Raw genomic sequence first — 24288 nt, forward strand, 5'->3', positions numbered from 1 at the left:
TAGATAAATGTTGTTAAAGTTTAATATTTTTTTTAAACTGTACATACAGCAATCCAAATAAGTCAGTAAAGCAAACAAACAGCAATTTAAATAAACTGCTGCTTTCTCTTAATTTAGCTCTTTCTGAAAAAACACTCAGTGTGTTTAAGAACATCCATACTGAGATGGATTCCCTACACATTTCCTCTTTTGAAAGAGCTTTTAAACAAACTTAAGAGTTGTTTCTGAGTCAATGTAGTTCCTGTAAATGCATTCACTTATTCTTCTGAATAAGTTACACCAACAAAAAGGCCTTTAGCTGACAGACTTGTACCTTATCCACTGGTTTGGGCCACGCACTTCAAAGGGCGGCTCATTGAAGTAGATGTGGTTACCTAGTTCTTCCAGTGGTGGCTCTGGGTCAGTGGTAGCAAACTGAGCAGCTTCCTCAATCTCCTTTCTTACCGCCACATCAATTTCCTAAACCAAAAATCGATGCTTATTAGAAGACAGCTCAGAAAAAGCATCATAATTTTGAACTGAAACACAATCATTAAGTATTGGTCAGAATTAGTGAGTGTTAACACTGCCTATAAACATAAGTTAAAAACCTGTGAAAACTCTCTCCCTAAACTGCAGCATTTCTACCTTTTGGATAACACCAGTAATTTATTGCTCAAGGAATGTGACCCCAGTGAGCCTCTACATTTTCAATTCTGATTCTGGGAAACACTGAGAGTGTCAGTGTTGATTTTTTTTAAACAGGAGTTGACGAAAGTATTTACAACATTGGCTTAGAGGGTTCCTGGCTCCTTCACTAAGATTTTTCACTATTGATAGTTTCCCTTTCAGAGACCTACCTAGGAGGGGGTGTTGGAAGTGTGGGAAAAGCAAAACAGCAAAAAACCTGCAACACACAGATTTCCTTAACACATGGTGCCCAGAACAAACACAGGACTGGATGGAGATCCAGTGATTTGTGTTGCCATGGCACCAAGGAGCAATGCTAAGTGAGGTGGAGGCTGCACGGTCCCATTCTTCCACTTTTCTCACAGAACATTTGACATGACTATGCAGATTTATCTCCTGCTCTTCTTCTCTCAAGGACTGTTTTGCAGTACTCTGTGGACCTTATCTCTCATTCTTCCTCTTTTCCCACAAAAACAGCACACACCTTGCACCAAGGAATGTGCTGTGTTGTTACTCAAGAAATAATGGCTTGACCACAGTCCCACCCACTCACACATGCATACTTAGATAAATACTACCCCGAGTTTGTATCTAACTCGGAGGGACAATAATCCAATACCAAACCGGAGGGACAGATCGATAAGTTTGTGCTTCTTGCACACTCCCCCCTCCCCCCCCCCAAAGGGACACCTTTTGCTAAGATTTGGGCCCTGTGCTACACCAAGTGATTACCCAGGAATTAACTGTGTGCGATTGCAATCATTTTTTGTGTGTAGTGCTATATAGCCAACCTGCAGTCTGTGTATTTATCATAGGCAATCTCAAAGAATCTGTAGATGTTGCATAAGAATAAACCACACTATTCATGAACCTGACTGCTTCTCTTGAATGCAACCGGACCTACAGCACATGGGCTGTTTGGGCATCTGCTGTCAGGCCTATAGTTCCGGCTCCAGTTGGCATACCTATTAAGAGGTAAGTCCAGCCACCCCTAGCCCCTCTAATCTCTGAGGACCGGCTAGAACACAAGGGGATTCATCTCTTACCAAATTAATTCATTACCTTAAACACAACAAGGGGGCTAGTTGAGAAAGCCTGGGTAATTTTAATTTCTACATGTTAGTATATGACAAGAGCTGTATTTGAAACACTAACGCCCACACACAGCCTCACAGCACCGAGTTAAAAGTGACATTAAAACAAACTTTAAAGACCTTCGAAGAACAAGTAATGCAGGCTGTTCTGCGATGTGCTTTTCAGAGATCATTAGTGTGTGAATGCTCAAGGGCTTGCTTAAACAGCAACTAAAAGCCATACCTTTAATTCTTCAATGCTAGCAAGGTTGTTGTTGACCATTCTGTCCTTCAGCAAAGTAATGGGATCACTTTTGCTTCTCACTTCTTGAATTTCTTCTCTGGTACGATAGCTGGGAGCAAGACAAGCAAAAACATGAACTTCTTCAGTGGTAGCCTTGAACAGAGGTGAGTTGTCAGGAATGCAATGAAAAATACAGCAACTTTTATCACTCAAAGGGTGGCACAGCCACACCTAAACCACTTCTTAGATCTGTAAGCAGCAACTGAGCTGAAGTAGTTCCAGACTTAAGTATAAAGTAGACAGGGAAAGGGGAGCATTCCCAGCCTAGGACAGTTACTACAAGTTACTCTGTCCCATCGCTGCTAAGGGGGGGGTGCAGATGAGTTGCTGCGTGTTTCCAACTCCCTACAAGTTCCCAACGAAGCCTTGGGACACACCTCTACTTCACAGAGGTCAATTCAGATTTGTCAGCTGGCACAGTGCTCGAGTCTTCCTGGCATCTGTACGTTTGTGTTTTTAAGAATTGTTCCACTTGACTGGACAGTCCAAATTATTCCTATAATTTTAGCTTACAGGATTTTAGATACTCTAAAAAAGCCTTGGGAAACTGTGCTGCTTTTCAGTCAATGCTTAATTAGAACTCACCATAAAGTCACACTGAAAGCAGAACTCATTAATAGAAAGTACAGAAGTTTAACTGACTGTGCTTGTTCTAAAACTAAATCTCTTAATACTGCAAGTAAGACAAATCTGTTACACGGCCACAGATTATCAACTGAGCAAGGAATGATCAGACTGCTCACAGCAATTTCATCGTAACCTTTACATGCACTTCACAATGGATTTGAACACTGAATCCAAGAGTTTCACGGTTTTCACCATCAACACTTCCTGGTTTTCAGTGAATGCCAAGAAACAATGTCACAGTACCTTATTCCAGGGTCACTCATACTATGGCCATGGTAACGGTATGTCTGTAACTCCATCACAATAGGACCCTTAGAAAGAAAAAACAATACAGAGAGTGTTACCACCTTGAGTGACCAATTTGTTGTTATTAGCAGCATTTGCTACAGGTGAATTGCACCAGTGATGAATGATTTTATTTCAATGTTTTTTCTCGGTGTAATTTACATAACATCACAACTAGTAAAATGAAGCTTAACTCTTTTTAAATGAAAGTCTGTGTTGATTTATAAGCACTTATTCTCATGTTTTTACTGAGCAGTGTTGTTCCCTTCCAATGTCATTCCACCATTACTCATGATGACTGTTTCAAACCGCCTGTTGTTTCACTGCAAGATTGCATCTCACAGAACTTTATTCTTCTGTACGAACTTTTTTTTCTGTTGTACCATCCCAGCGTAAACATTATTTCACCAAATATTAAAAAAAAAAATTTTCAAAACCAGTGCAGCATACTTGGCTGACAGACACTAATGCTGACTCACAAAACTTTTACTTCACTTTCCATTTGTTGTAAATATAGAATCATTACCACTTTCCTTGATGCTTTCCCTAATTAATCTTTTCACAAAGAACACAACTGCCTGACAGTCATAATACCTTTCATAACAGAATTTAACTGGGGTAGAAATGAGGAAAAAGATGACAGAGTATCAGAATATATATATTTTTTAAACACTTGGTTAGTACCAATTGCATGTCAATAAATTCTGACAAAATTTAAGAACCACTCAATTGCTTACAGATTCAATACTGTGGAGAAAAAAGGAAATGAAGGTCAAAAAGTTTCAACAGTGACTGGAGAAAATGGGCTAGATGAGGAACTTTTTATGCAGCAATAATCAGGCTAAGAATTTCACCTATGGAAAAGGAATGACAATAACAGACTTACTTTTCCAGATCTACAATAGTCAGCTGCAAACTTTGCTGCTTCTCGAACACAGAGAATATCCATGCCGTCCACCTGGTCAACAGAAACTACAAGTTGAAGCCAAAAAATGCCTAACTCCAAACTTCCAATTTCAGTACTTCCACAAGTGCAATAGGAATTGTTTCAAATTTTTCTATATTTAAAAAAATATTTATGTTTGTAAATAATACATATATATATGTATTGTGCAGGGTACACATGCGCATCCCCCCACCTCCACCCCCCTCAAAAAGAGCTGTGCCTGTCCTCACCCTGAACCCTGGAATGAAGTCTCCTCTTCTGTAGTAGTCAGTACTGGCTGCAGCTCTTTCAACCGAAGTTCCCATTCCATAGCGATTGTTCTCGCAGATAAAAATACAAGGCAACTTCCATAAGGCGGCCATATTGTATGTTTCGAATATCTGGCCCTGAAAGAAAACAGCAAGTTACATCCAGACAGGGAGCTCAGCCTTCAAGCATTAGGCTCTGCTGAAAGTCATTCAGCTGCAGATGTCCAGCTAGGAGAAATGTTAATACTAGAAGTGATCTGAAACCAATCACTTCCTGCAGCATGGCAGGAATAAGAGAGGCTACACTATATAATGTAACTTTCAACTAACAGTTTATAGAACTTCACTTTTAAACCTGTATCAGTATCTGTGTTAGGGTAGCACAGAATCTTCAACTTTAACTGAGGTATTTCAGCAACAGTCATAAAAAACTTCACAATTAATTAACCTGGCAGGATGCTGCTACAAGCAAAGTAAAAGTTTGACCACACTGACTGCATCAGCCTTGTTACTCTAAGTCAAAGACAGGGAAAACCAAGAACCGAGATCTCCACCTGTGTTTTAAAAGCAAGAAGTTTTATCAGCGGTACACTCTAAACCACCAATTTCTTATCTGGCTTAGTGTCTCTGCTGATAACATGAAGAGACTGGCCAGAATGTCAACACTAAGTGGCTCTGCGAGATGCTCTGTCCTCTCCTCCGTCCTCAGCAATGCAAGTTACATGTTTTTCCCAATTCAGCAGCACTGTCATCTCCACTGCTATCGTTCAGAGCTCTCCTTACAGCACAGAGACTTCAAGACATCACAGGTAGGTGAGCCATGTGCAACTGGAAAGAGGGTAACCACAAACACCTCCTCCTGTGACTTGTGCAGTGCTCACACAATTAACCATTAGCCCCACTCACTCCCTGAGTATCTGAGCATTCCAGAAGGGAAGGAGCTGAGCAGCTTTTCCTCCACTCCAGTGACTGTGACAGAGTTCAAAATGGGGGTGGGGAAGGACAGACATTTACACAGGTTCAAAACACGGTAAAAAAAATCCAAGCACATGCTACATTCCTGATACATAAAGAGCATCTAGCAATTAACTTTTTAAGTGTTCATCCGAATCATCCCTCTGAGAACTATACAGTTCCTGAAACACACTCCTACTCAAATGCCTAAGACAACACAAGTAAGAGGTACTAGTGTCCACAATTTGCAAGATGCCCAGCCACCTACATGAAGTTTGTCTCGGTGAACAGCACTTCACAACAAAAGCCCCAAGAAAAATTGCAGTGTACGGTAGGACAGAGGGTGTACATTGTCTTCTCTCTCCAGCATTGCTTTTTCAGCATCAGCAGACTCCTTTAATAAAGCATCCTGGCAGCAGGAAGCCCATCACACAAATCTCAGCCTAAGTTCCTAGTCAGACATTACCCAGGTTGCAGGTACTACACTGACAGGGTGGAAGGTGCTCTCCCACTGCTCAGTGGAAAGGCAGAGCTCACAGTTCACAGAAGGAAAATTGATTACCCACAGTCACACTCGTCCTCACACAGCTGCGCTACACAAAGCTCATTTACCTGATTGGCTGCACCATCCCCATACAACGTCAGACAGATTTCGTTTTTACCGAAGTATTTACAGGCCAGCGCAATCCCAGCTCCAAGAGGCACCTATCACAGAGTAAGGACAAACCAAAATTTTAGACACTGTTCAACAGAGTTGGAGACAGGCAGCTTGTGAACTGTAAAGAGACATTTACACTGTTAGAGATGTGCTCAACAACCAAGTTGTTGACAACCCACTTCCATTTGTTCCCATCTGTCTTACAGCCAAAATACAAACATTAACTATCTGCTCAATTTGATTCATTTTTGCTACAGTTTACAAAACGGTGAGCAAACCAGAATAAAGACGTAACAGATGTAATATCCACAGAGCAATGGTATCTGCATACAAGCTCACACCACAAAAACTGAGAGGAAACACTGGCACAGGACATGAGCCAAATTCAACTTGTGCTTTAAAGTAGAAGTCATGTATATACCTGAGCACCAACAATACCATTGCCACCATAGAAGTTTTTGGTATACATATGCATTGATCCTCCTTTTCCCTTCACACATCCTCCTTTTCGACCTGAAACATGAATAACGAGCAATTTATTTTTTCGGAGGAAAAAATACTATGCAAATGGGAACATCAATTCCTAAAGGTAGTAACACTAAGACCACGTGGAGTTAAGCCACAGTGGCCTCTCCCTAAAGAGTTTACAGTTAAATGTATCACAAAACAAGTAAGAAAAAGGGGGAAAAGAGAACAATAATGAAAACATAATTCTGGAAATACAGAATGAGATCAAGAACAAAAAAAAATAATCTTAAAACCAACCAAGAAGTCAGTGTCCTATTACACAAAAGTAGTTTCTGATAAATATGTTTGGGTTTTAATAGTCAACGTGGTCTGTATTTCTCATATATGTAATCTGTAAGAAGTAGTATATACACTCCTTACTACTTTTGGCTTCTGCAATAAAGTTATGAACACTGTTCCAAATTAGTTGCAATAATCTACACTGTCTTCCCTGTGACAATAACCAGAAGTAAAAATTACAGATAGCACATTAAAAAACAATCAAACAAACAAAACCCAACAACCAACCAACAGCTCCCCAGGACAAATATCAAAAAGTCACCTAGCCCAGCTTTATGCAAGCTGCACTTTGAAGGTAAGTTGTGGTCCATGAAGCATTACAACAAACCCTGTTTAAATAAGCTGATCTAAGAACACAAAATTTCTCATCAGCCCAGTCCACTTCTTATACTAATCTGCCTTGTTACTAGAAATAAAATACAAGCCTTTGTGGCTAACAAGAACAGCTTGCTTGGCTGGCTTTTTTGCCTTAGCCTTGGTGTTTATTTTAGAAGTTGAATGCTGGATCTTTCTGGAATTTGTACTCCTCTTTCTTACTTAACAATGGATCATTTTTATTATTGATCTTTCTCGTACCTTTCAGATGCTTATGAATTGGTTTCACGTAAGCTTTTCTGGATTCTGTCAGCTAGGGCCAAAGTAAAAAAAAAAAGTCTAATTTTAAATCAGAAAACTATGTTTCTTAAGGGTAAATTTAACTTCAGTAATCTCCCTCCACTTTTTGTATAATCCTTTCTTGTATTTTTCAAAAGTATTTAAGAACTTCTAATTGAACAATGTCACTTTTTGCTATACTTTCTACTTTTCTTAGAACACAGAACCATTTCTCAGGGAATCATCAATTCTCCTGAAAAGTCCTTTTCTACAGTTTGTTTCCTGTAGGATCTTATCCACTAGTCTTATTTTGGGTGACTGCTTCCTGATCCTTTGAAGACTTTTTAATTCCGTCATTTTCTGGTCATTGTAACTCAGGCTGTCTTTCAGTTTGGCATTTTCAGTCAAGATCTTTGTTTGCAGCTCTAGCAGCACCCCTCTCTAGAAACTTGCCCCAAGTGTCATTTCTCAGAACAACAGTCTCTGTACTGCAGCTGCTCTTTCACAATTAAAAGAACTCCACTAAAACCAAGCACAATGCTATAGAAGATGCGTGTCATGAAAAGAAATAAAGAAAAAAACCCACTCATCACCGATATTCGTAGTTTCAGGGCCAATAATGGATTTCAGTCTTGACAATCTCCTCATTTACTTTCTCTCATATCAGTATCCAGTGACACTTTGCAAGTCAATCATCCACTAGATTCTGGGCTTTTGTGCACATTATTAATATGCATTCTTAACACGCGCATATACTCTTAATATACGAAACCATAATTCTTCTCCACCTCCAAAACATGCTTTCCTATATTAATGTTTCAAGTATGAAAACTCTCAGATCAAGTCTTTATTACACCAATGACTCATAAAGGTCTTCAAACTCCTTGTTCATTTTTCACTTCTGGCATCCACTCACAGATCTCTAAGAGTTCAGTAGGCTGATCCTCTCTTCTCTTCCCTCCTCCACCTACAACCCGATTGCAAATAACCATCTCTCCCTTCCTGTAAAATCTTAGATTCGTCTAGATTACCTTTTAATATTCTTGTTATAATAAATTTTCCCAGATCATCCAGTTTATCATTACAGGCAGTGTCTACCAGTCTTCCTAAAATGTCAGCAGCGTAATTCTGAAAATCCAAGTCTGCCTCCTAGGGAGGGTAATGCCCTGTGCTATTGAGAAAAAATGCCCACCACCAGCAAGTTCCATTTAAACAAGCTCTGCACCACAACAAATACAGCACATGGTATTGAGAAAAATCTTCCAAGTTTGTGCTTTAGAAGTACCAGCACTTAAATATTTCTTATGACTTAACATTTTATAATAAAAAGTGCTTGCATCATAAAATCATAAACTTGGTTTATTCTGCTGTGACTAAACTGCTTCTGAAGCCCCAGCATACTTTGTGCACCAACATCATTTTGAATTTGAATACAAAATTCTGACACAAGTACAGCAGCATGCAAATCCTAATTTTACTTAGCACAAACCTGTAAGCTCAGCGAGAATTTCTCGAACGGGCACTCCTCGTGCATAGGTAAAGCCATGAGCTCTGTAGGCCGTTATCACATGGTCTGTAGGCTTTATGGCAGCTTCAATCCCTACACAGCAAGCCTCCTGTTACAAAGGAAAGGTAAGCTTAGCAATGAAGCAAAGCACACAACTTGCACAGTCAGCAGTGTGGCAAGGGCTAGCTAGGAACCCCTATACATCAAATATCAGCAGAAAACAGGAAGAGCACAGATACAGGAGACTGCCTTAAATCCAAGGGGCTGCAGGCCTGGAGCTACAACAGCCTTGGGCTCTAAATTCCAACCTTATTGTGACTAACAAAAGCAGACAGGAGGGAAACTAGAAGCTGCAAAAAATCTGTGGAATTTTCTATGAACACCTCCCAAATGAAGCATTAAAACAACAGCAATTCAAAAATGGCAGGGGGGAATGGACAGACAGCAAAGTTCTGCTAAGTTCATGAAGTTCCTTCTCCTGGCTGTTGTTTTTTAGTGTGCACATGATCTATGAGACACTGGAACAAAACATCAGCGAAGCTTGAGGAGAAGGATGTGGGCCACCAAACGTGTTGAATTTAATATGCTGCAGCTGCTCATTGCTCACATTCAGCTGATCTTCAGCTGCACCTTGCCTTCTCTCTCTTCCTACTGCTGTCCCAAGATCTCAGGGATTCCCTTGTGTGCTAAGACACTGTTTTCAAAAAACCAACAAACTAAATCATTGATCCGGCTACAACTTTATAGAATCATAGAATGGTTTGGGTTGGAAGGGACCTTAAAGACCATCTGGTTCCAACCCCCCTGCCATGGGCAGGGACACCTTCCACTAGAGCAGGTTGCTCAAAGCCCTGTCCAACCTGGCTTTGAACACTTCCAAGGAGGGGCAGCCACAACCTCTCTGGGCAACCTGTTCCAGTGTCTCAACACCCTCACAGTGAAGAATTTCTTCCTTATATGTAATCTAAATCTACCCTCTTTCAGTCTAAAGCCATTACCCCTTGTCCTATCACTTCAATCCCTGATAAAGAGTCCCTCCACATCTTTCTTGTGGGCCCCTTTTAAATACTGGAAGGCCGCTATAAGGTCTCCCTGGAGCCTTCTCTTCTCCAACTCTCACAGCCTGTCCTCAAAAGGGAGGTGCTCCAGGCCCCTGATCATCTTCATGGCCTCTTCTGGACCTGCTTGAGCTGGTCCATGCCCTTCTTATGTTGGGGGCCTCAGAGCTGGATGCAGTAACTCCAGGTGGGGTCTCACAAGAGCGGAGTGGAGGGGGAGAATCCCCTCCCTCGACCTGCTGGCCACACTTCTCTTGATGCAGCCCAGGATACTGTTGGCTTTCTGGGCTGTGAGCACACATTGCTGGCTCATAGTCAGTTTTCCATCCACTATTACCCCCAAGTCCTTCCCTGCAGGGCTGCTCTCAATCCACTCATCGCCCAGTCTGTCTTTGTGCATCGGATTGCCCCGAACCGTGTGCAGGACCTTGCACTTGGCCTTGTTGAACTTCATGAGGTTTGCATGGTCGTACCTCTCAAGCCTGTCCCGGTCCCTCTGGATGCCATCCCTTCCTTCCAGCGTGTCAACTGCACCACACAGCTTGTTGTCATCAGCAAACTTGCTGAGGGTGCACTCAGTCACACTGTCCGTGTCACCAACAAAGATGTTAAACAGCGCTAGTTCCAATACCCACCCCTAAGGAACGTCACTCATCACCCATCTCCACTTGGACACCGAGATGCTGGCCACAACTCTGAGTGTGGCCATCCAGCCATTTCCTTATGCACTGAGTGGTCCATCCATCAAATCCACGTCTCTCCAATTGAGAGACAAGGATGTTGTGCAGCACAGCATCCAAAGCTTTGCACAAGTCCAGGTAGATGATGTCAGTTGCTCTTCCCTTATCCATCAATGCTGTAACCCCATTGTAGAAGGCCACCAAATCTGCCAAGCACGATTTGCCCTTAGTGAAGCCATGTTGGCTGTCACCAGTCACCTCTCTGTTTTCCATGTGCCCTAGCATAGTTTTCAGGAGGATCCACTCCATGGTCTTGCTGCGCACAGAGACAAGACTGACTGGCCTGTAGTTCCCCGGGTCTTCCTTTTTTCTCTTTTTAAAAATGGAGTTATGTTTCCCCTTTTCTAGTCAGTGGGAACTTCACCGGACTGCCATAACTTCACCCGCCAGTTCCCTCAGGACCTGTGGATGCATCTCATCAGGTCTCATGGACTTGTGCACCTTCAGGTTCCTTAGATGGTCTCAAACCTGATCATCTCCTATACTGGGTGGTTCTTCGTTCTCCCAGTCCCTGCCTTTGCCTTCTGCATCTTAGGCAGCATGGCTGGAGCTCTTGCCAGCGAAGACTGAGGCAAAAAAGTCATAAAGTCCCTCAACCTTCTCCATAACCTGGGTAACCAGGTCTCCCGTTCCCTTCTGGAGAGGGCCCACATATTCCCTAGTCTTCTTTTTATCACTGACGTACTTATAAAAGCTTTTCTTGTTGCTTTCCACATCCCTGGCCAGATTTAATTCTATCGGGCCTTTGGCCTTCCTAACCTGATCCCTGGCTGCTCAGACAATTTCTCTGTATTCCTCCCAGATTACCTCTCCTTGCTCCCACCCTCTGTAGGTTGCTTTTTTGTGTCTGAACTTTGGACATTGTACATAAATACTCAGTTCTAGATTTACTCTCCACTCTACTGAAATCCCTACATTAAGTAAGGTAAGACAATATAAAACCTCTTAGAAGAAAATTTTTTACCTGACCATCATATAAGTGGCAGAAGCCACGAATAATCTTCTGCTTGTACAGCTGGTCAGACTTCAGCTCCATGCGTCGTATGGTCTGCATTGTCTTGTAGTAATGAAGCCCCTCCTCTCGAGTCATCACTGCTGTGGTACTAGGGCCTTCTTCCAGACGATGGAGGTCACATTTCTGCAAAGTTGAACAAGCAGTCATTTCTTCAAAGTAATTCATCCTATTTATGCATACCGCTTAATTTTTTTATGATATGCCATTTTCAAATTCAGATTTTAGTGTCTTTTAAAAAAGAAAGTCAGCAAAACCTAAATTCATAGGTCAAAACAACTGTAGATTTTGTGCACCATTTCCAAATTCAGGGAAATAAAATCTTCTCTTTTAATAAAGACAGCTTTCCACTCACGAAATGAAGCCTTGTAGTTCCTACTAGCAGTAGATGAACTAAAGTCCTCACAAAATACGGGAAAAGCACATTTCCATGAGTGCTGCATGTCAAATACTTGGTAAGAGCTACAGAGACTTAGTGAAGAGACAAGAAAGACAGTTTCCTTTGTTAAACAGTCTGTAAGATCTGGTCCTAAGACTGGACTTCACCTCTTCTAGCACCACTTTTAACAAGCAGTAAAAAAACCACTGCTGCACCATGTGTACAGTACATCCTTCTCCCCAGAATATGGGCTCAACACAGTTGCACAAAGGGCTGATTTTAGGTACACATACAAAACAAAAGTTAAAAAATAAAATAAAAAAAAAAATCAGTCAAGTTCAGTGGAACAGACCAAATTACCGTCAGTGCAGACTACATGGCCAAAATACTGCTATACAGATTAAAGACAGTTTATTTTATTTATGTTTAAAGACATTAAAGCAAAGTCTCTCCAGAGCAAATCCACTGACACACTAGATGAATTTGATATAACACATATGCACACTACTCTTATGAAGCTACTCTTATGACAGCTCTGCTTCAGAGTTCCGTAGGAACTTAGGAGCCTTGTAATCAACACAGGACCAAATGTTAAACCTTGTATCTGCTCAGAAAAGACTCTTCATATAAACCTATTTTCCCTCCTGCCTGTGAAACAATTTTAATACTTTACAGGCACAGACAAACAGAGAGTGAGTAAAGGAAAACTACATAATTTCTTTCAGAGTTTCTTTTTCAATTCCTGAATGAAAAGCCAGCCCAAAAGCTACTGCCAATGGAAGTGTTTTTTTCCTAAAACCTAGCCATTGTGGAACACTGACAGATTATAACACACATTTTTTGAGCAGCACCAAGTCAAGCATTAAAAAGGATACCATATTTTTCCCTTCAAAATCCATATGGACCTCAATCAGTGGCACATCTGGGATACAGCACCCAAGGCTCCATAAACAAAAGAGAGATGGAAAGAAGGGCAGGCAGCAAACACCAGCTATTTGCTTTAAAAGTATTACGGAAACAATAATACCCTTCCCCACAGAACAGAAAAGGTTCTTTAGCTCCTTTGTAACTCGATTCTCACAGCTGCATTGCAGTATCACAGCTGCAAAGAATCACAACTTCACATTCTTAAGAAACAAGTAACATTACTACGTACTGCCAAGCACAGTACTTCCAGCTGCCTTTAGAAATCGGGCCAGATAGTGAGGGGTTTGGCTCTGGAAATTCAAACAGTATTTTTCTAACTGAAAAGAGAAGGGCGCAAGTCCATCACATCAAGATCTACGTCAAGTGCTGACACAGAGTGCCAGTATTAAGTATTCAGCTGCTTTACCTTAATTTCAAACGTAGCTTCACTTGCAAAGTCTGCATAGTTACGCGATGCTACCATCACTCGAGATGCCTTAAAAAAAAAGAAAAAACCAAAACACAAGCAGTATTTAAATATAGTTATCAAGCAAAAGTAGGTGAATTTTCAAACAATTTCTAACAGTTCTCCCAAACTGAAATAATTTGTGAAGGAAACTCTTCAGTGGCATACCCCTATGAGAGCTTTTATTTTGTACATATGCGCTAGAAGTCCTTAAAAACCCAGAATTTAAAATTTAAGATTACAAAAAGAAAATAGAATTCGAAATCTGTGATACCCTTGATGATCTGAAACAAAACCAATAAGCTTCAAAAGACTGAAAAGCATAAAAATCACAGAAATAAGTATTTTTCCATTCACATTCCAGATTGCCTATATGAGTAGAGACATAGCCAATGCAGATTTTGATGGCTCTCTGCACTGACTGGAACTTCACCTTGATAGAACAAAACACCCCCAAACCAGCAGGATTTCTGGAATTTGAACTACTCTTACTTTTTCCTTTCAGTAGGAAGAGAAGTTGGAGGACTGCAAGGCAGTAACAATGAAGAAAGAGAGTATCATTTAAGTGGATAACAGCACAGCCGCTACTTAATGATATGGAAACATAAAAGGTGACACACCTTTCATAATACATGAAAGGCAGAGCAACAGAAAGGGTAGCATGGTAGGGTGATAAGAAGAATGTTTAAAAATACCCTACTGTTCTGTCTTAAAGAATGGCACAAGCAATTAACTAATGAACAACTGGTGTTTTTAGATAACTTCAGTAAGTTTCACTGAAGCATCAGATACAATGCTCATCTGTCCACACGTGCCTGGTGGCTGCAGCATAAGGAATGCACTACATTCTGAGCAGCAAACTTGTGTTGCTAATGAAGTTACACGTAAATTTCAGTAACTTGTTCAACCATGGCATTCATGTATATTTAGCTGAAGGTTCATTCTTTCAAACTTTAGAGAATATCCAGGACAGTGTCTCCAAAAAAGGTCCGATTGATAAATATAAAACTTGGAAAAACACCAAAAGAAATTTCTCAATCCATCTTGGTTACCTATTCTGTTGCATATTTGATTTAGCAATCACCATCCCACCCTCCCCTTATCAGATTAAATACTTAACCAAGTTTTTACACTGTTTACTACAATGCCTCAGTAGTATCAGTGAGGAAAAGCTATTTTACTTCCAGAGCTGGAAGTAAATCGAGAGTTTAGGATTCACAGAATGGCCGAGGTTGGAAGGTACCTCTGTAGGCCATGTATGTGGTCCAACCCCCCCTGCCCTGAATACAACATAAAAGCAACACTGAAGAGTCTGTACAAGAGTTCTAATACATGGCCAGCAAATGTATAAAAAACAAACCTTGACAAGGCTGATTCAGGCCTTACCTCACTAACAGCTCCCTAGGTTAGCAGCATTTGGAAGAGAGGAAGGGGAAAAAAAAAAAAAAAAAAGTAAGTTACTATAACAATTAAGGGAGAAGTCAGAGAAGTCAGCAAATTGTTAGCCAACTAGAACACTGTAAGAGGTGGCTTCCTTACAGGTAAGCTCTATGTCATAGAAATTCATCTCTACACTTTCCAATATGCTCAAAGCATATATAAAATAATACTTTATGGATTAAGTCTGCTTCTATTTATTTGGTAATTTATACCTTCACTACAAACGCATAGGAACAATTCAAGACAAAATCCCTAGGATCCAAAAGTCTGTATTAAGATATCCAAACCGGATCTAGTTTAGAATTCCATTAAAATGCAGTATGTCAGGAGCAGGCCAAGTACTTGCAGTAAGGGTCTAATTTTAGGCACCCATATTTGAAAATTTTAATATAGATATTTTACTTGTAAATTAGAAAATACTTTTAGATATATAGTTCCAACACACAGAGGAAAGATCTTCTGGTAAATCTGCTCTCTTGTGTCTTTCTCATGAATCCAGTCACCCACCTGCTTTTTCCACAAGAAGCAAATGCTAGGTGAGCTACATGACAATAGAGGTACAGTAACAGATTTGCTCTCAACGGCAAAAAATCAGCTGACTTCCAATTACCAAAAAAGTACCATTTAACACCGACTTGATCTTGCCAACTTTTTTTTTTTTCCAGTGGGGTTAATTTTTCCTCATGACCACAGCCATTATAATGGAATAAGGACAATGAAAAGGTAAAAGTAAGCTCTGAAGATTTTTCACACAAAAGAGATAAAACACAACAAATGATACACTAATCCCCAAAAAATAACAGAATTTGAAAGAAGTTCAGGAATACATGAAAAGAGAATATTTTGAGCAAAGAAAACCAAAGCGGCTCAGAAAAGGTCAGATGGCTGAATTTAGAATGGAATGAGAAGAGTATGTTTACCCCCTGTTTAGGATCTGACCTGTACTGGCAGTGAAAATACAGATAAATAAAGGGCCCAAAAAAGGGTTTCACAAATTAATCAGAACATTTTACATATACTAAAAACCACATATAGCGGAGAGATGACTACGGACAGAGCAGACAGGGTCTCCGGGCAGGGCAGCTACAGCCGCCGGTTACCAGGCGGCCGGTGCTGCAGCGGGCACGGCCCCTGGGCCGCCCTTGCCCTCCCGTGACACCGCGCGGGCTGGCCGTGGCACGTTTGGCCCCGATTTTAACGCCGTGAGGGCAGAGCGGCCCGGCCCGCAGCTCCCGTGAGGGCAGCAGCGCCCGCCATGCCGCCTGCTTCAGCGCCGCTTGGGAAGGCGCTACGGACGAGGCCTTCACACACGGCACTTATACAGCGAGCTCCTGCACGCAGCAACCATTTTATTTTCAGGCGGTATTTTACACACAATAGGGGAAAAAACCCCTAACAACCCTCTTTAAAAAAAAAAAAAAAACAAAACTTTCGTTTATTTTGTCGCCAGAAGCAGGTAACCGGGCTGCGGGCCGTCACACCCGGCCTATTTCCAAAGGACAAACCCGTGACCCCGCCGCGGCGGCCGGGCCGGGCCGTACCACGGGGCCGAACCCAGCGCCGCCGCTGCCTGCCTCCCGTGCCCCGGCCCCCGAGGGCCCGGACACGCCGCTCCCCCAGTAGGGCCCGGGCCGGGGGGCGGCGCGCGCTGAGGGCTGAGGCGGTACCGGCCGCCTCCCCCCCGCCCGCGCCCGTTGGCCCCCCGCGTGCCGGCCGGGCAGGTAACGGCCGCACTCACCGTCCTGCCGGCGGCGGCGGCGGCCGCCGGACCCTGCAACACCCGGGAGAGCGCGGCCAGCAGCATCTTGCGCATGGAGCGGGGCGAGGCGACCGTGCCTGGCGTGGACCCCCGTCCTCGAGTCTCCTTCAGGCGCTGCCACCGCCCGCCCCCCCGACCAACCGACACGCCCCGCGCAGTGACAGCGCCGACCGGGACGCACTGCCGCGCGCTGGGCCGACCGACGCCTTTCCCTGCGTCCCGCCGCCGCGACGCGCATGCGCGGGGCGCGGCGGCGGGCGGGGTGGGGGGGCGGCGGCGGGCGGGCACCCGGGCGGGGCCCCGCCTCTCCTGCCGCCTCGCCCTGCGCCGCCGGGCCCCGCGGCCGCGCCGCTCGGGAGCCCTGGGTGTGGGTTTCTGGCGAGCGTGTGAGCTGTGCCCGGGAGGAGGGGCGGTGCGGGGGGCAGCGAGACACCCCACACACACACAGGCGGGAGGCGCTCACGAGCCGATCGTTGATTGTGGAAAAGCGGACCTGGACTCGTGCTGATCTTGGCCGGCCTGATACGGGAAGGAGTGGTTTGGGAATGTCGCCTCTGCCCCAGCCCTGCCACTTTCCGCGGCGGTAGTGACTGCCTCGGGTCGCCCATCCACCATAGCTGGGGGCTGTGACACGGGTTGGGGTATTTCCCTGCTCTGCCACACATGAGCTGGTCTTTGTGAGAGCGATCCCTGACTTTTATATGCATAAGTAATTAAAGTGTTAAAACAGTTTTAAATTCACAGGCATCCATCCCCTGGGAAATACACAATAAAGTTAAGATTTAACTAAATGTTGAAGAGTCCCCTCATCACATCGCATCTGCTGATCTCTCCAGGCCGCCTCCCCTTTTCTTGCCACCCACTTACAGGCTCACCTGAGGTTACACACTGGGTTGCAGTGGAGTGCCCAAACCAGGTTAACCGCTGCTGCTGCTGTCCTGGCTCCACACTTGGACGTTGGCTCTGGCCCCTGCTCTGCTGCCCTGAGCAGTGCTGACAGCCGTGCCTGCGTAACCTTGTAGCTGAACACTGAGCAGATCCAGCTGAAAGGTAGCACCCCTCCCCCTCACAAAAACCCAACAGAAACTAAATTATGTTCCCCTGTTGAATTCATAAATGTTTGTGTCTGCTGAGTCCTGAGGGTTGCAGAGAGGTCAGTACATTTGCAGCACAAGTGGTGTTTAAGGCACTGAAAATATGTTCCTCAAACTACACCCTCAGCCTCCATCAGAGAGCACAGAAAGTGGGCATCTATTTCCAAAACACAGCTTCCATCTGGATCCCCACTGCACTGTTCACCTCCTTCCCTGGCTGCCCAGCTATTCTAGTACACACGAATACTAGTACACACTAGCAGCTAACGTGATTTCTTCCTCATCTTCTCTGTAATGCAAAGTAGGCAGACAGGTAGCCATCTCTGCAGACAGATGTTACAAAGAAGCCTAACTATACATTTGGTTAGTGGTGGATTAGGAAAGCAAACCCAGGCTTGGTATCAGCTTGCTAGAGGGCTGAAAATTACCAAACTTTCTTCAGTTTTAAGTACGGGCACAGCAATGGCGGCGCTCAGTATCCTACCTTTGCGCTGCTGCCCTGCAGGCACTGTGAGGTACCCTGTGCCTTGGCACAGGCTGAGATGTGTAAAAGAAGCAATATAAAGCTACCACTTCTCACATCTAACGGATGAAAGCCTTAAAAAATCTGAAAATAATGTCACTTTTGCAATCACTCTATGAGTAGACAGCGCTGTTTTCAGTTGTCACTAGGGTCAAAGGAGTTCTTGCTAACACACTGGTAAAGGCAAGTCTGCACAGGGGCTTCTTGTGAAGTCATTTTTGGCATGCAACTCATAGGAAGTTTTAATTTTGCAAGTCAACTCTGCACTACTAAGCAGCTTTAGAGATCATTCATGAAGCAACAGGAAACAACAGCAGCTGGCCTCCAAGAGAACAAAAAGCAAGGTGAAAAGGTTGATGAGTTGCTTCAGAACGAATTTTTCCTAGAGTATCCTTAGGCCATAGGACTTCCCCACTTGCAAAGCAGGCACAGACTTGCTGGAGATGTTGTTCTGCAGGCAGGGAGTGGCTGTGCAGCTGGAGAGAGCATTATCCCAAAGGTCTGTGTGGGGCTTTCCCCAGGGCTGCCGAGGTACTGCGGCAGTCCAAGAGGTCCCAGGCCACTTCTGGCTGGTGTAGGCATCTCTGCCTGGAAGTTTGCAACCTGCACATTTATCAATCAGTACTGCACCGTCGTGGAGAGATTACTGATGGATTCACGTGCACTGATTGTATTCAGGACACACCAGTTATATTGGTGCGACTCATGAAACACAAACACTTCCAGTGTCCTCTTGGCCTACTTGGGTTTATAACAAGGCCAGATGGCACCTGGGATGGATTGACTCCTGCTATGTGCAGGTGGCAGGATTTCCTTAGCAGCCTGTGTCACTAACCTGCCAGGGACAGAGTCAGGAGATGGGTAGGGGGAAGCTAAGGCTTGGAGGCATTCCTTACAGTGACCCTGCTCTGGCTGGCTGGTGACAACAGCTCCCTGACACCCCTCACAGGAGACGCTACATTTTGGGAGAGAGAGGCAGAAAAAAAGGTCTATATGACGACCACAAAGAGGCCAAAATCCCCAGCAGCATCAGCAGCGCCTCTCTTCTTTCCCTGGTGCTTTCCTATGAAGAGGGAACAATGACCAACTAGGAGAAAGAGCACCTCTAAACATGGTGCTTCATTTGTATGGCTGAATCTTCCTGCTGCTCACTCCCTCTCTTGTCCCTGGGCCTTGTTCAGCTTCCTCATATATTATCTTCTCTCTGTTGAGAGCAAAATTCTCTTCTTCTTCTACCCACAGCTCCCAGTGCTGTTTCTTCCCTCTCTGTCATTTTGAACAAGCTGTCCCTTGTCCTGACTTCTCCATTGCACTGACTGTGTAAGATTTTCACCCCTCCTACCATCTCCTTCATACCCAGCTTTTATTCTCATTAATCCATATTTTTTTAGCACCTCTCATTTGGAAAACTGGCCTCTGGTCAGAGCTGGAGGGATAGGCAGCATAGGTGGCTTGCACCGGGGAGGATGGTGAGGCTATCAGAATCTCCTGCAATACATGGCAGAACAAGGATTCACTGCCTTAGTCTGTAGTTTTAGCATTCTGTAGATGAGCTTCATCTGCTTTAGCGACTGAAGCATACGGGTATCTGTACGTGAGACACAAAGCTTGTGGTAAGCTCACATGCGACTTCTTCACTAAGCAACACTATGAAGTAAAGGTTTCAAGAGATCTATGAACAATTGTTAACTGTGGACATGGTCCTGCTCAAAGGAAAAATTATTATTACAAGAGTGCAGTCAAGCTTATTTCAAGTTCAGTTATCTAACCATTCCTGCTCCACATGAAAGAAAAAAACTGAGCAATTTTTATAATTACACATTTATAGACTGATATGTTATTAACGCTTCTAGTAGTCATAGGAAATATTTATTTTTGATGGGAAAGGATCCATTTTTGTCCTCCCTGGATATATAGTAAAGCACTGATCTACATTACCTCTGCAACTTTTTTACTTTTCACGGTATTTCACTAATATTCATATGTTTTCTCCATTAAAAACTCTTTAAAACATCCTGAAATTATTAAATTGTCCCACAGAAAACTAATGCAGAAAGCTAATTCATGAATAAAGTAAACAATGAAAAGGAAAACATAACAAAATCATAAGCAGAGAATGACACTACAAAATAATATAATGAAATATGATTATGTAATGTTTCATAATGGAGCACCTTGCCATGTGTGACTCTAGTATTACCACATCAGGGGTGTGTTGCGTGGCAGTTGGCCAAAACTCATTGTTTTCTATTGTTCTGGGTGTGATCCTGAAATGTTATCATTTTTTGGATTGCAGCTGCTGTTACAAATGTCTGCCGTTGGGTTAAAGACAGAGGGGAGCATCCAGCATTGGGGTCGCACCGTCTATCTGCATCCAGGTGAAAGCAATCCTCGTCTCATTTCAGGATTCAGAAGATTGCTGCCTAATTTTTCTTCTTCCTGTACCACCGTAGATCTAACTCACAGAAGGTGGCAGCGTGGGGCACTGACCTGCAGCTGCCAGGACATCTGCCACAGAACAGCTCGTGGTCACACCGCGTCAGCCTCATTTCCTCTATGGGTGCATCCACACCGTGGTGCGCTTGCCTAGGTCTCCTGTGTGGCACCATATGGTGGACCCTTAAATTGTAATAACTACTCTTCATGTTTATTTAGTTCAAAATGCTTGAAGCAAACTGAGGCCACACAGCAGCCTGTCTGCGTGGCATCTGAATGGCATTGCGCACTGGGACTGTGCTGTATGCTCGGTGGTGTGGGAATCTGTGTGGTGGCATGGTGAGCTGGCTCCTTTTTGGAGGACTGTCTGGGAAGGATGGTGGCACAGCCTCATCCACGCTGGTCACAGGCAGCAGCCTCCAGGACTGTGCCCTGGCTTCTTCCTAGAAGGAAGTGGTCAGTTAGCTCCAAAGGAGAGCACACAATTGGATGAACCTACTAAGATGTGAATGACTGGGGACCAGGTCCTGGGACTGAACCGAAGAATAAAGTTATCAAACAAAACAGATGTAGCCTTAGTTCCTTTCCCATCTTTAAAGCCGGAATTGCCAGCTTCACTCCAGATGCAGTCTCCAGGTCTAAATATACTACACTCTGTTTGAAACCGCTCAGCGGGAACAGTCCTTTTTCTCTCATTATTCCTTCTTTGGGGTTTTCCTTTGTTTTATCTCCTCCCATTTTTCTTCCTGCCCTCCCCTATCTCATTTGATTTTCCTGCCCAAATGTTTCTTTTGTCACTATTTCTCTCCCTTTTCTCAGGTCCACATTGCTCCTCTACATCTCTCACAAAGATGACTCTATTTTGCTCTTTTGCCTCCCAACCCTTCTGACTAATTCCCATTCTCTCCTACATTTTTCAGTAGTTCCTGTTCTAGACAGGAATGCTGCTCCCAACTTACTTTTAATACTGAGACGTGCAATCATCATTGATGGGGGAATTAGAACAATTAATTACACTGTCAAAATCCTTCAGATGATTTGTTTCCTTTGGAGTCTTCGGAGTTTGGAAGAGAAGTAGTTTTCTAGGATCTTCCAGATGTTTTGCTTCTAGCATGACAGAAAAATGGATTAAGAAAGTATCATTTTGTTTGTTGTCCTGATTGCTTTCCTGCATTATTATTTGGAAAACACTGAAGGAGCAAGATGCCAATGAAGTTATAATGTCATTTTTCATGTTTGAATTATTTATCCTTTTATGCCATTCCTCTCTGTGCTTCCCATTATGTTACTTTATTTTATTTTATTTTTTTTGTAATTAGTATTACAGAATACAGAGAAGCACTACTGTAGAAAAGGCTGTATTCATTTACATAGCAAACTCCTAGGGAAAAGAGATGTTACCTTACTCTCCTGGGTAAGACCAACTACTGTGGAGTTATTTGAACCTAACATTGATCAGTTTGAAAACTGGGAAGAAAAGAAAACAGATCTATTTTCTGTTGTTGCTGGATCTTGTTGGTATGAAAACCAAATGTTATGTCTGGGACTCAGTTCAGTCCTTCTGCATTTTGAAATCATATATGTCTTTCAGGTATATACAAAGGTATAGTTTTACCCAAAATCAACGTCTTAGACTTTGTGTCTGCAAGGCTCAAGCAAATACTCTAAACAAGCATTTTGTGAAACCTCTGTGTACATAGAAAACTTTTTCAAGGAACCGACTGTTTGTAATTTATGCTTTCTACACAGGCATCCTTACTATGCTGTGTTCTGTTTCACAGCACCTCAGAGAGAACATTTCTATCGATATAGCTCTGTGTAACACCTGCCTTTTTCATAGTGGCAGAATATTTTTGAACAACACTCACTTGTGAGACACTGCAATTACAAATTCTTGTCTGCAGGATTGTTGCCAGCCCTGTTGCTCCCTGCCTGCCTTTTCCTTGCTGGGTTCTGCTCTCCGCTTCCAGTAGAAACTACTGATTTACATCCCATCTTTCAGACCACTCTTCAATTTTACAAACAACTCTTGAGTTCTAACCCTCTGCCCTGCTATGTTTTATGTCTTCCCAGAACTAAATGGGAGATTCTGTGTTTCCTTCTTCCTGCTAATACGAAAATTGAATAGTACAGGCACAAGGCAAGACTTTTATCAGAATTATGTTACTGGCAGAATCATAGAGAGTTCTTCTTTGATTATGGACTTTTTGGAGCCTTAGTGTGGAAGAAGAGGGCTGTGTGGTGGAAGTGCCGTCAGGCGGCACTGCAGCCCAGGGATGGGAGCGCCTCTGCCCTTCCTCCTGCCTCCGGGAGCGAACCCCAAACTGCCGGGAGGCCCAGCAGTGCCTCAAACGGTTTTAGCAGTGGGGCACTGGAGGTTGCTTAGTTACTTGAGAAAATAATGCTAGGATAATATTAAGGGAACAAACTGAAAATAAACTGGTTACACTAGAAAGGGTGTGACTGCTTGGTGTTGCTTCCCCAGTTGTATCTGTGGTGTTTATTTCCTCACACTGAGCCCAAGAAGGGGATGTTTTAGTACTCAATCAATTGCCATTGCCCCCAGTCCCCTGGCTCCGTCAGGGGAAGGAGTGCCTAGTTTAGATTTTTCCTTCAATAATTTTCATGTTTATCTGATTTTAATGAAGCTCATAAATTTGAGCCAAGTCAATTTTATACAACCCTTCTCCCCACACTCCACAACTTTACTGGTTGCAAAGCTTTTTGAACCTCTGCAAAATCTAAGCCAGTCCTATGGTATACAGTAAGGGTCACATATCACAAAAAAACCCCACCCTGAGTATGTGTCATGACCATTTGATACCAGACTCATATAATCTGAAGCCATTTTGCACTAAGCCACGTAGTCTCTGACAACCCTTAGCGGATTCTGATTCATCCTTTGCTTACTCTAATTTTGTGATGATACGAAGCCACTTGCTTTAGCATGCATGCGTCTGGATCCATGTGCAGAAAACCTGCAAGTAATTATAGGAGAGAATGCTATGCTTATGAAAGCAGATCGAACAAATAACAGAATTAAGGATGTTCTTTAATTTGGCTTCCTGAGCTTTGACACTAAAATATATTCTTGCCACTTTGTGGAGAACTCAGGAAAAAAACTCATCTCTCTAACCTCACATTTTCAGAGATTCTTTTCTTCTGTCATGATTAAGTGCATTCAGAATTATCATTGATTATGCAACTAAGACTGCATGAGTAGAATGAACCCTGTATTATTACTTTGTTCCTAGGTTTTAAAATGAAGTACAGCTTTGTTGTAGTGGAATTCAGTGTCACCTGGTTCTGAACGTGACAAGGCAATGGCTACACAGTTTTCTTCTAAATGTTTTTTTCTCAGTAACATTAAATGGGATCTTCCATACAAATCTGGCCTAAAAACTCAGAAGATTTGACTGTCTTATTGGTTTACTTTTGGGTGTTAGATTTTTGCTTGCATTACTAACAGTCAGGCAAGTCCTGAACAAATGGCCAAAAGCAGCGCTAGCCCAAGGCTTCTCAAGCAGTTTTGGGGAGGCTGAGTTGGTTGAGAAAAATTTGGAGCTGTGTCCCGGGCCAGGGATAGAAAGGAGTGAAGAGAGCCATAAACTGTAAGGAGACCTTTCTGGAGCTGGGTTTGTGGCTCTCGAGGCCTGGGTGGAGATGGGGAGCACAGACACCGTGACCTGCCTGAGCTGCACTGCTGCCCCATGGACTTCTCTGCCAGCAGCAGCAATGACTTTTCAGGGCCCTGGCACAAGTGAAATAAGCAGTAGGGCCATGATAATCTTGTTGCATCTGTC

The 24288-nt window shown here is 43.3% G+C and overlaps 1 protein-coding gene across 2 annotated transcripts; it reads right to left on the bottom strand.

Moving 5' to 3' along the window:
• Positions 1–4: 4 nt before the first annotated feature.
• On the bottom strand, positions 5–16640 carry PDHA1 (pyruvate dehydrogenase E1 subunit alpha 1). 2 transcript variants are annotated; one of them, XM_074858685.1, is made up of 12 exons: positions 16412–16640; positions 14620–14634; positions 13195–13263; positions 11435–11608; positions 8655–8781; positions 6186–6277; positions 5719–5811; positions 4135–4290; positions 3845–3916; positions 2917–2984; positions 1987–2095; positions 5–459 (listed from the first exon to the last, which is right to left on the bottom strand). In XM_074858685.1, exons 1-12 carry the CDS (start codon positions 16484–16486, stop codon positions 295–297), a joined length of 1215 nt encoding a protein of 404 aa, XP_074714786.1. In that variant the 5' UTR covers positions 16487–16640; the 3' UTR covers positions 5–294. The 2 variants fall into 2 exon arrangements, with proteins under 2 accessions (XP_074714786.1, XP_074714787.1); XM_074858686.1 differs by lacking the exon at positions 14620–14634.
• Positions 16641–24288: the final 7648 nt, after the last annotated feature.

Source organism: Strix uralensis, chromosome 2, assembly GCF_047716275.1.
Source record: "Strix uralensis isolate ZFMK-TIS-50842 chromosome 2, bStrUra1, whole genome shotgun sequence".
In the NCBI taxonomy this organism is placed as follows: Eukaryota; Metazoa; Chordata; class Aves; order Strigiformes; family Strigidae; genus Strix; species Strix uralensis.

Coding starts and splice junctions, on each gene's coding strand:
- PDHA1 (XM_074858685.1), bottom strand. CDS start 16,486: ATGCGCAAGATGCTGCTGGCCGCGCTCTCCCGGGTGTTGCAGGGTCCG. Junction 5,812..6,185: donor ATGGTATTGTTGGTGCTCAG/GTATATACATGA, acceptor ACTCTGTGATAG/GTGCCTCTTGGAGCTGGGAT. Junction 3,917..4,134: donor ACTTCATTCCAGGGTTCAGG/GTGAGGACAGGC, acceptor TCTGTTGACCAG/GTGGACGGCATGGATATTCT.